General features: G+C 35.6%; 1 protein-coding gene across 2 annotated transcripts in view; it reads right to left on the reverse strand.

The window, feature by feature from the left end:
- The window catches only part of pdgfrb (platelet-derived growth factor receptor, beta polypeptide), a 116,017-nt gene that overhangs the window by 18,855 nt on the left and 84,082 nt on the right, over positions 1–13,080 (reverse strand). For both annotated transcript variants that reach the window (XM_061902131.1, XM_061902132.1), the window contains exons 19-21: positions 6,465–6,576; positions 5,738–5,837; positions 5,559–5,664 (exon numbers count right to left, since the gene is read on the reverse strand). In XM_061902131.1, the coding sequence (XP_061758115.1) occupies positions 5,559–5,664; positions 5,738–5,837; positions 6,465–6,576 (318 nt within the window). The remainder of the gene's footprint in view (positions 1–5,558; positions 5,665–5,737; positions 5,838–6,464; positions 6,577–13,080) is intronic.

The following is a 13,080-nucleotide window of genomic DNA, read 5'->3' on the forward strand; positions in this document are numbered from 1 at the left end:
ACCAGTAAAAATGTTAACAAAAAAAAATCAGAATGTAATGAGAAAAAGCTAACATTTTTTAAATAATCATTAATTGTATACTAAATCACATATAACGCAGCGTTTTATATGTAAGGCCGGGTGGCCAAATCTGGTCTGCCACTACATTTTATGTGGCCCGCGGAGACCTGAAAACATTTTGCGGCACTCAAGTACCTTATATTTTCCTGTTTAATGTATTTGGTTTTCCATTTTGATTGAAAAAATACATGTAATGCATTAAATTGCATCCATTTTCACTACATACACACACACACATATATATATATATATATATATATATATATATATATATATATATATATATATATATATATATATATATATATATATATATATATATATATATATATGTAGTTAGGGTTAGGGTTAGGGTTATATATATATGTAGTGAAAATGGATGCAATTTAATGCATTACATGTATTTTTTCAATCAAAATGGAAAAACCAAATACATTTAATAGGAAAATATAAGGTACTTGAGTGCCGCAAAATATTTTCAGGTCCCCGCGGGCCACGTAAAATGTAGTGGCAGACCAGATTTGGCCATCCGGCCTTTAGTTTGACACTATGACATAGATAAATATTTAAATAAGTTGTGATTCAAACATTGAGATAAATACGATTAAACAGTTTCTTAAAGTGAAGTGAATTATGTTTATATAGCGCTTTTTCCTCAAGTGACTCAAAGCGCTTTACATAGTGAAACCCAATATCTAAGTTACATTTAAAGCAGTGTGGGTGGCACTGGGAGCAGGTGGGTAAAGTGTCTTGCCCAAGGACACAACGGCAGTGACTAGGATGGCGGAAGCGGGAATCGAACCTGCAACCCCCAATTTGCTGACAAGGCCGCTCTACCAACTGAGCTATGCCGCTCGTAGATCATATTAATAAATGCTTTGACTTCTTTGCTTAATCCATTCAATGATTTAATTCACCATACCGATACTTAAGTGTTGTACGTTTTATCACATGATCAAGGTTAACTTGTTTTTACAGGAGGTGCCAAAGTAGGATGTCATCATAACTGTCATTAACTTACTAATAATTATCACATGATCAAGGTTAACTTGTTTTTACAGGAGGTGCCAAAGTAGGATGTCATCATAACTGTCATTAACTTACTAATAATTATCACATGATCAAGGTGAACTTGTTTTTACAGGAGGTGCCAAAGTAGGATGTCATCATAACTGTCATTAACTTACTAATAATTATCACATGATCAAGGTTAACTTGTTTTTACAGGAGGTGCCAAAGTAGGATGTCATCATAACTGTCATTAACTTACTAATAATTATCACATGATCAAGGTGAACTTGTTTTTACAGGAGGTGCCAAAGTAGGATGTCATCATAACTGTCATTAACTTACTAATAATTATCACATGATCAAGGTTAACTTGTTTTTACAGGAGGTGCCAAAGTAGGATGTCATCATAACTGTCATTAACTTACTAATAATTATCACATGATCAAGGTTAACTTGTTTTTACAGGAGGTGCCAAAGTAGGATGTCATCATAACTGTCATTAACTTACCAATAATTATCACATGATCAAGGTTAACTTGTTTTTACAGGAGGTGCCAAAGTAGGATGTCATCATAACTGTCATTAACTTACTAATAATTATCACATGATCAAGGTTAACTTGTTTTTACAGGAGGTGCCAAAGTAGGATGTCATCATAACTGTCATTAACTTACTAATAATTATCACATGATCAAGGTTAACTTGTTTTTACAGGAGGTGCCAAAGTAGGATGTCATCATAACTGTCATTAACTTACTAATAATTATCACATGATCAAGGTTAACTTGTTTTTACAGGAGGTGCCAAAGTAGGATGTCATCATAACTGTCATTAACTTACTAATAATTATCACATGATCAAGGTTAACTTGTTTTTACAGGAGGTGCCAAAGTAGGATGTCATCATAACTGTCATTAACTTACTAATAATTATCACATGATCAAGGTTAACTTGTTTTTACAGGAGGTGCCAAAGTAGGATGTCATCATAACTGTCATTAACTTACTAATAATTATCACATGATCAAGGTTAACTTGTTTTTACAGGAGGTGCCAAAGTAGGATGTCATCATAACTGTCATTAACTTACTAATAATTATCACATGATCAAGGTTAACTTGTTTTTACAGGAGGTGCCAAAGTAGGATGTCATCATAACTGTCATTAACTTACCAATAATTATCACATGATCAAGGTTAACTTGTTTTTACAGGAGGTGCCAAAGTAGGATGTCATCATAACTGTCATTAACTTACTAATAATTATCACATGATCAAGGTTAACTTGTTTTTACAGGAGGTGCCAAAGTAGGATGTCATCATAACTGTCATTAACTTACTAATAATTATCACATGATCAAGGTTAACTTGTTTTTACAGGAGGTGCCAAAGTAGGATGTCATCATAACTGTCATTAACTTACTAATAATTATCACATGATCAAGGTTAACTTGTTTTTACAGGAGGTGCCAAAGTAGGATGTCATCATAACTGTCATTAACTTACTAATAATTATCACATGATCAAGGTTAACTTGTTTTTACAGGAGGTGCCAAAGTAGGATGTCATCATAACTGTCATTAACTTACTAATAATTATCACATGATCAAGGTTAACTTGTTTTTACAGGAGGTGCCAAAGTAGGATGTCATCATAACTGTCATTAACTTACTAATAATTATCACATGATCAAGGTTAACTTGTTTTTACAGGAGGTGCCAAAGTAGGATGTCATCATAACTGTCATTAACTTACTAATAATTATCACATGATCAAGGTGAACTTGTTTTTACAGGAGGTGCCAAAGTAGGATGTCATCATAACTGTCATTAACTTACTAATAATTATCACATGATCAAGGTTAACTTGTTTTTACAGGAGGTGCCAAAGTAGGATGTCATCATAACTGTCATTAACTTACTAATAATTATCACATGATCAAGGTTAACTTGTTTTTACAGGAGGTGCCAAAGTAGGATGTCATCATAACTGTCATTAACTTACCAATAATTATCACATGATCAAGGTTAACTTGTTTTTACAGGAGGTGCCAAAGTAGGATGTCATCATAACTGTCATTAACTTACTAATAATTATCACATGATCAAGGTTAACTTGTTTTTACAGGAGGTGCCAAAGTAGGATGTCATCATAACTGTCATTAACTTACTAATAATTATCACATGATCAAGGTTAACTTGTTTTTACAGGAGGTGCCAAAGTAGGATGTCATCATAACTGTCATTAACTTACTAATAATTATCACATGATCAAGGTTAACTTGTTTTTACAGGAGGTGCCAAAGTAGGATGTCATCATAACTGTCATTAACTTACTAATAATTATCACATGATCAAGGTTAACTTGTTTTTACAGGAGGTGCCAAAGTAGGATGTCATCATAACTGTCATTAACTTACTAATAATTATCACATGATCAAGGTTAACTTGTTTTTACAGGAGGTGCCAAAGTAGGATGTCATCATAACTGTCATTAACTTACTAATAATTATCACATGATCAAGGTTAACTTGTTTTTACAGGAGGTGCCAAAGTAGGATGTCATCATAACTGTCATTAACTTACTAATAATTATCACATGATCAAGGTTAACTTGTTTTTACAGGAGGTGCCAAAGTAGGATGTCATCATAACTGTCATTAACTTACCAATAATTATCACATGATCAAGGTTAACTTGTTTTTACAGGAGGTGCCAAAGTAGGATGTCATCATAACTGTCATTAACTTACTAATAATTATCACATGATCAAGGTTAACTTGTTTTTACAGGAGGTGCCAAAGTAGGATGTCATCATAACTGTCATTAACTTACTAATAATTATCACATGATCAAGGTTAACTTGTTTTTACAGGAGGTGCCAAAGTAGGATGTCATCATAACTGTCATTAACTTACTAATAATTATCACATGATCAAGGTTAACTTGTTTTTACAGGAGGTGCCAAAGTAGGATGTCATCATAACTGTCATTAACTTACTAATAATTATCACATGATCAAGGTTAACTTGTTTTTACAGGAGGTGCCAAAGTAGGATGTCATCATAACTGTCATTAACTTACTAATAATTATCACATGATCAAGGTTAACTTGTTTTTACAGGAGGTGCCAAAGTAGGATGTCATCATAACTGTCATTAACTTACTAATAATTATCACATGATCAAGGTTAACTTGTTTTTACAGGAGGTGCCAAAGTAGGATGTCATCATAACTGTCATTAACTTACCAATAATTATCACATGATCAAGGTTAACTTGTTTTTACAGGAGGTGCCAAAGTAGGATGTCATCATAACTGTCATTAACTTACTAATAATTATCACATGATCAAGGTTAACTTGTTTTTACAGGAGGTGCCAAAGTAGGATGTCATCATAACTGTCATTAACTTACTAATAATTATCACATGATCAAGGTTAACTTGTTTTTACAGGAGGTGCCAAAGTAGGATGTCATCATAACTGTCATTAACTTACTAATAATTATCACATGATCAAGGTTAACTTGTTTTTACAGGAGGTGCCAAAGTAGGATGTCATCATAACTGTCATTAACTTACCAATAATTATCACATGATCAAGGTTAACTTGTTTTTACAGGAGGTGCCAAAGTAGGATGTCATCATAACTGTCATTAACTTACTAATAATTATCACATGATCAAGGTTAACTTGTTTTTACAGGAGGTGCCAAAGTAGGATGTCATCATAACTGTCATTAACTTACTAATAATTATCACATGATCAAGGTTAACTTGTTTTTACAGGAGGTGCCAAAGTAGGATGTCATCATAACTGTCATTAACTTACTAATAATTATCACATGATCAAGGTTAACTTGTTTTTACAGGAGGTGCCAAAGTAGGATGTCATCATAACTGTCATTAACTTACCAATAATTATCACATGATCAAGGTTAACTTGTTTTTACAGGAGGTGCCAAAGTAGGATGTCATCATAACTGTCATTAACTTACTAATAATTATCACATGATCAAGGTTAACTTGTTTTTACAGGAGGTGCCAAAGTAGGATGTCATCATAACTGTCATTAACTTACCAATAATTATCACATGATCAAGGTTAACTTGTTTTTACAGGAGGTGCCAAAGTAGGATGTCATCATAACTGTCATTAACTTACTAATAATTATCACATGATCAAGGTTAACTTGTTTTTACAGGAGGTGCCAAAGTAGGATGTCATCATAACTGTCATTAACTTACTAATAATTATCACATGATCAAGGTTAACTTGTTTTTACAGGAGGTGCCAAAGTAGGATGCCATCATAACTGTCATTAACTTACAAATAAACAATTGTGTTAAGATGGTGACAGTCTGACACTGGAATAAACTAAATGGAGATGAATTTGTGTTTTTTGGGGGGGAAATTGTCACAAAATGTAAACAAAGCAAAATCTGGCCTGCATCCTAGAACTGTGATGATGTTCAACCTTCTGTAATGTACCTTTTTATAGCTCTCAGTCAGCATGCTGCCCATACGGTGGACTAGGAAGGAGAATTCGGGTCTCTTCTCAAACTTTTCATCCCAGCATTTCTTCATGACCTCATAGCTGAAAAGTATGCAGCGTTATAGATGATGTATTACTTTCTTGTCGGTGTTCTTGTGGGGAGCGTGGCACTTACACGTCGTCAGAGGCGTGTGCAGGTTTGGACATCCTGTAGCCTCTCTTTAAGGCGCTGTAGAACATCTCATTCATGGGCAGGTCAGGGTAGGGGGTTCCTCCTGCAGGGAGCGTTGCAAATTGTTTCAACACTTATATAAGCCTCGTTTGACTCAATTCATCCTGAAACCGAGGGATCATTTAAATCCCAAAAATATGATTGAAATCTATTTAAAGAGATGAAGAAGAGAAAAACAACAAGGTCGGGTTATCAAGACACAGAGGCTCGGTTTATGTGCCATGCCTCAGGGCTCTCATACAATAAAGCTATAAATGAGTCTGTAAACGGTCTCTTTTATACAAGTGTACTCATTTGGAAAAGCTGAGGGAAATATCTGTTAAAATAAACCAACATCCAATGTGTAATGTAAAGCCTGACTAATTTAAATGAATATGGCCTTATAATAAATACAGTTGCATTACAAGTAGGTCTCGTTGCTGTCCTGAAAACATTTTTATCGTATTGTTTTTTCTACAGCAAGTCCACTGTGTCTGTTGATGCTATTGCCAGAAAAAGTGTGTGTAAATGTAGTTTACACGTGACAGAACATGATTTGTTTGATGCAACACTCGTTGCACCTCATGTTGTGCTCAAATTTTTACCACCACTTAAAAACGGTCTCCTCTATTTACTTTTGGAAAGATGAGGCCCGATTACGATCGAGTGTGAAGGATGAGTTGGGACTCACCCAGCGTGAAAATCTCCCAGAGAAGTATGCCGTAGGACCACACATCACTCAAAGTTGTGTACAGATTGTGGAAAATACTTTCGGGTGCCATCCACTTGAGGGGCAGGAAAGTCTTGAAATGAAAACAAACAAAGAAATGTCAAAAAATAGAAAGTGACGGTATTTAAGACCACTGTTGTATTGTTCTGCTGTAGTTTGTTTCGCTGGCATGTCCACTGCACTTTTGTTGTTACAAAACATAACAGAAAATAAGACAAGAAACTCGGAGTGGATCATTTCTAAACAGCTGATCTGAGGTCAATCAATCTTGAAAACAATATGTTCACTCTGAGTTAAGAGTACAACAAAAAGCCACAATCAATGGAGCGCTTGTTCTATGATGCACTGTGTATGTATATAAATATATATAAATACGGTATATGTATATATATGTAAACATAAATACACACATATCCGAATAAATAAATAAATATATATATATATATATATATATATACATATATATACACACATATATACACACACACCTAGTTAATATATATATATATATATATATATATATATATATATATATATATATATATATATATATATATATATGTATAAAATATAAACTAGGTCAGGAGAAAACACAGAGGCTATTTCATCCCTACAGGTTTTCCTGGTATTGAGCACTGAATAACAGATAAACCATAGGAACCGTGACTATACAAATACATTATATATATATATATATATATTCTTAATCACATATAACGCAGCGTTTTAAATATAAATATAAAACGCTGCGTTATATGTGATTAAGTACACTATTAATTAGTATTTAAAGTTATGTTCATAATAATAGCAGTGTGTTTAAAGAGAGTGTGTAAACCTCAACATTCTTCAATTAAATTGTATTTTAATGAACACAAATGTATTGGGGACACTGCACATTCTATTTCAAAGCCATAAAATTAGAAAGAAGTAATTGAATTTGATAATATTTTACAGAAAGTCAAACAATATAAAACAAACAAATAGCAGTGCTGACATATTTCTTTATAAAACTCAAATGTAGTGTATAAACTAAGACAGGCTTGCACATTCAACTTTCTTGAGAATCCTTAACTAATATGTAGTTGCATCACCGCGGTTTTTGATAAGTGCTTCACATCTGTGGCAGATGGAGTCCACCAACTTCTGGCAGCGGTCATCAGGTATTGCAGCCCAGGACAATTGTACTAGGTTCCACAATTCCTCTGCATTTCTTGGCTTTGCCGCATGAACAACATTTTTTATGTCAGCCCACAAGTTTTCAATGGGATTAAGGTCCGGGGATTGTGCTGGCCACTCCATTACTGTAATTTTGTTTGTCTGAAACCATGGTTTTGCTGGCTTGCTGGTGTGTTTGGGCTCATTGTCTTGTTGAAACCGCCATTTCAAGGGCATTTCCTCTCCAGCATACGGCAACATGACTTCTTCCAGTATTCTGATGTACTCAAACTGATCCATGATCCCTGGTATGCGATGATTAGGATCAACACCATAGTAAGAGAAACATCCCCATATCATGATGCTTCACCGTCTTCACTGTGAACTGGGCCTTGAATTCAGTGTTTGCAGGACGTCTGACAAACTGTCTGAGGCCCTTAGACCCAAAAAGAACAATCTTACTCTCGTCAGTCCACAAAATATTACGCCCTTTCTTTTTAGGCCAGTCAATGGATTCTTTGGGAAATTGTAACCGCTTCAGCACATGTCTTTTTTTTTAACAATGGGACTTTGTGGGGGCTTCTTGCTGGTAGCTTGGCTTCACATAGACGCCGCCTGATAGTTCCAGTACTCACAGGCCATCTTAGATCTTCTTTGATCCTCCTGGAACTGATCATTGCATGGCTGAGCCTTTGCCATTTTAGTTATTCTCTGATCCATTCCAATAGTCGTTTTTCTTTTTCTTCCTCGCCTTTCTGGTTTTGGATGACATTTTAAAGTGTTTGATATCATTTTAGCTAAACAGTCTATCATTTTCTGCACTTCTTTATAGGTTGTCCCCTCTTTTACTAATTTCTTAAACAAAGAACGCTCTTCTTCTGAACAGTTTCTGGATCGACCCATTTCACTCTGATTTTTAAGGACAAATGCACAGTCAGCATGTGCAGCGTCAGTTGCCTTGATCCTTAAATAAGGGCCGCCTGTTTAAAACCTTTTTTTCCACATAATCAATGACCTCACTAATAGAACTCAGCACTGCTATTTTTTGAACACACCCCTTTCAGTAAATAGTGAAGTAAAGTGAATTATATTTATTTAGCGCTTTTCTCTAGTGACTCAAAGCGCTTTACATAGTGAAACCCAATATCCAAGTTACATTTAAAGCAGTGTGGGTGGCACTGGGAGCAGGTGGGTCAAGTGTCTTGCCCAAGGACACAACGGCAGTGACTAGGATGGCGGAAGTGGGAATCGAACCTGAGCTATACGGATGATTCAGTTTCACAAAATCAGCAGCATGCATGTCATGTCTGTTGGTTTTCTATAACTTTGCTAAACCTTCTAGAAACGTACTTGCAGTGTAGAAGTTGAAATTCTAACAAAAACAGATATTTATCCTGCTAGTGATGTGGGACTGCTATTATTTCAACTGCATACACATATATATATATATATATATATATATATATATATATATATATATATATATATATATATATATATATATATATATATATATATATATATATATATATATATATTTATATATAAAAGCCCTGCGATGAGGTGGCGACTTGTCCAGGGTGTACTCCGCATTCCCCCCTGATTGTAGCTGAGATAGGCACCAGCGCCCCCCGCCACCCCAAAAGGGAATAAGCGGTAGAAAATGGATGGATGGATTGATGGATTTTGTATATATATAATGTATATATATATATATATATATATATATATATGAGTGTGTGCATATACGTTTATTTTTTGGACACCTTCTGTTGGAGTAATTTGCTTATCATACAATATTATGTCTTAAAATCGAGGTAAAAATTGTGATAATGTATTTGTATTTTCTGGTCTTTTTTGCCTACAAGATTTTGCCAATAATTTTGTGATTCTCAGCAGGGTATAGCACAGATTTGGGTTATTTATACAATTGAAAAAAACAAAACATAAACACATATATATGCATATATATATATATATATGTGTGTGTGTGTGTGTGTGTATACAAGCTGCGGTGTTCTCCAGCCTCCCCACAGAAAAAGGACGGATTGATATTTCTAAAATCAACGTTAGTTAAGGCTTTCAAACTTTAATAAACAACAAAACATTAAGTTATCAAGGTATGAGGAAACACTTGCATTTGCGTCATAATGCGCTCGGACGATTAAAAAACAGTCATGATGCGTATGTTGATTTTAGATATAATATATATTGTACATCTAGTGTATCACTATATTGAGGAACATAGATTTTTCAGGCATCTAAATGGACAAAATGCACATGGTTTCAGGTGAATGTGTTTTTATTTGGACATCAATTGTTTTAAACTATGCTCTTGTAGATTTTTTTAACATCCCGGTGTGGGAATAATGCATTTTTGAAAATATCCGTGTTGTTACAGACATGTCATTAGTTAAGTTTGCGTGGGTTACCAACATGGGCCTAAAAAGATTTCTTGATTTCTTCAAATCAAATCAAATCAACTTTATTTCTAAAGCACATTTCAAATGTACCAGAGGGGTAGCCAAAGTGCTGTACAATGGGCAGGTTAAAAGCTAATACGAGGACCGAGCAAACAACACAACACAAACAAAACATGATAACAAATAAATAAATAAAAGATAAAAACAGGTTGACAGCAGGTGTATAATGGGGCGCCATTGCAGGATGGATATCACTTAGTGTTCAAAGCCAAGGAATAAAAGTATGTTTTTAAGAGAGATTTAAAAAGAGGAAGCGAGGAGGCTTGTCTAACACTCAGAGGTAGGTGGTTCCAGAGCTTGGGAGCAGCAGATTTAAAAAGAGGAAGAGAGGAGGCTTGTCTAACACTCAGAGGTAGGTGGTTCCAGAGCTTGGGAGCAGCAGCGGCAAAAGCTCTGTCACCTCTAAGCTTCAGCCTTGTGTCAGGGACCCTCAGTAGCAGCTGATCACATGATCTTAGGGATGGCGTGGGGCAGTAAGGCTGAAGGAGGTCGGAGAGATATGTTGGTGCCAGGTTGTTTAGACATTTTAAAGCAAATAGAAGGAGTTTAAAACTGATTGGATAACACACAGGGAGCCAGTGAAGGGAGGCTAATATAGGGGTGATGTGCTGACGTCTGTGTTAGCAGACGGGCAGCAGAGTTCTGCAGCAGCTGCAGGCCTGGCTAATGCCTACATGCAGGCCATTGCAGTAGTCTAAACCAGTCCAGATAAAGGCGGGAATTAATTTCTCGAGATGTCCTGACAGAAGCGGTTTCACTTTGGCTATTTGGCGTAATTGATAAAAGCCTTTTTGAACGACGCAGCTGATTTGTTTTTCGAATTTAAAATCTGAGTGGAACTTTACCCCCAGGTTTGTGACACAGTCGCTGAGATACGGGGTCAGAGTGCCGAGGTCAACGTTGGGGGAGGGAGAGCGACTTGGACCGAACAACATAACTTCTGTTTGGTCTTCATTTAGACCCAGGAAGTTAGCTGAAAGCCAGGCTTTGATGTCGTGCAGGCAGTCAATGAGACCTTGAACCAAGTTATTTTGTGCCATGGGAAAATAGATCTGGCAATCATCGGCAGACGTAAACACCATAAAACTGTGGCTCCATCCTGCCTATAAACGGTTGAGATTAGTGCTGGTTGTTTTATAGTGTGGGAAATATTCTTGTAACACATTTTGGGCCATTTAGTACCAACTGAGCATGACTTAGAATTAGTATTCAGTATTTTAGTATACATGTCCAGCTCAAACTGTATCACAATTTTGTTCCCAAATCCCAACAAAGTAAAGGAGTGATGTTACTTTTGGAAAGTGGGAGAATTTCTCTCATGTTATGTTGCATGACGGTAAAAAGTCAATCACCAACAATCTGTGGCTAATACGATGGCCAATAAAGACTTAAAGTCCTATTCATTGACATTTTGACGTGCTACATTTGCTTTCTCTCTTTTACCAAAGTAACCCTAAATGTTTTCATCCAAAGTTAAGGATGAAATACCTCAAATGACTACTAATGTGGGAGCACCAGACAACTGTCTGATTATGGATTAAAATAGGCCTGTCAAACAATTAAGATATTAATTCACATATAAACACATTTTGTATATCGTTAACTCATAATTAATCACAAGTATAAGTTTTTTTTTGATTGATTGATTGATACTTTTATTAGTAGATTGCACAGTACAGTACATATTCTCTACAATTGACCACTAAATGGTAACACACGAATTAGTTTTTCAACTTGTTTAAGTCGGGGTCCACGTTAATAATAATATAGGTAGAAGTGTAACTTCTTAAAATGTACACAACATGGGACTGATTGGGTTTATGCAAATGTTTGTTTATTAAACATGTACTTTTTTTTAAAGTCCTACTGAAAGCCACTACTAGCCACCACGCAGTCTGATAGTTTATATATCAATGATGAAATATTAACATTGCAACACATGACAATACGCCCGCTTTACTTTAATAAATTGCAATTTTACATTTCCCGAGGAGTTTCCTGTTTAAAACGTCACGGAATGATGATGCGTGTTTGTGAGGTTATTGGTTGGAGGCGACATATTAGCCAGCACTAAAAGTGATCTGTTTTCATCACATAATTACACAGTATTCTGGACATCTGTGTTGCTGAATCTTTTGCAATTTGTTCAATTAATAATGGAGAAGTCAAAGTAGAAAGATGGAGGTGAGAAGCTTTAGCATTTAGCCACACAAACACACGGTGATTCCTTGTTTAAAATTCCCGGAGGTGAAGCTTTACTATGGATCAGAGCGGTCAAGCGACCATGGTTCCCGACCACTTGTCAACCGGCAGGTTTCTCTGAGAAAATTGTAGTAAAAAGTCGTCCATGCAGCAGCCGTGACTTCCCTCAGAGACTGGCGTCAACACACCCGTGGACACACCCCTCCGACTATCAGGTACTATTTAACTCACTAAAACACTAGCAACACAATAGAAAGATAAGGGACTTCCCAGAATTATCCTAGTAAATGTGTCTAAAAACATCTGAATCGCTCCCAATGCAATCGCCTTTTTTTTAAAACTTTATTTATTTTTTTAAATTTTATTTCTAGTCCTTCACTATCAATATCCTCATCCACAAATCTTTCATCCTCGCTCAAATTAATGGGGAAATTGTTGCTTTCTCGGTCCGAATAGCTCTTGCTGCTGGAGGCTCCCATTATAAACAATGTGAGGATGTGAGGAGTCCTCACTCTTGTGATGTCATCGTCTGCTACTTCCGGTACAGGCAAGGCTTTTTTATCAGCGACCAAAAGTTGCAAACTTTATCGTGGATGTTCTCTACTAAATCCTTTCAGCAAAAATATGGCAATATTATGAAATTATGAAGTATGACACTTAGAATGGAGCTGCTATCCCCGTTTAAATAAGAACATCTCATTTCAGTAGTTCTTTAATACCTATTTCCTTGACCCAGT

This window comes from Nerophis ophidion, linkage group LG05 (genome assembly GCF_033978795.1).
Source record: "Nerophis ophidion isolate RoL-2023_Sa linkage group LG05, RoL_Noph_v1.0, whole genome shotgun sequence".
NCBI classification, from domain to species: domain Eukaryota; kingdom Metazoa; phylum Chordata; class Actinopteri; order Syngnathiformes; family Syngnathidae; genus Nerophis; species Nerophis ophidion.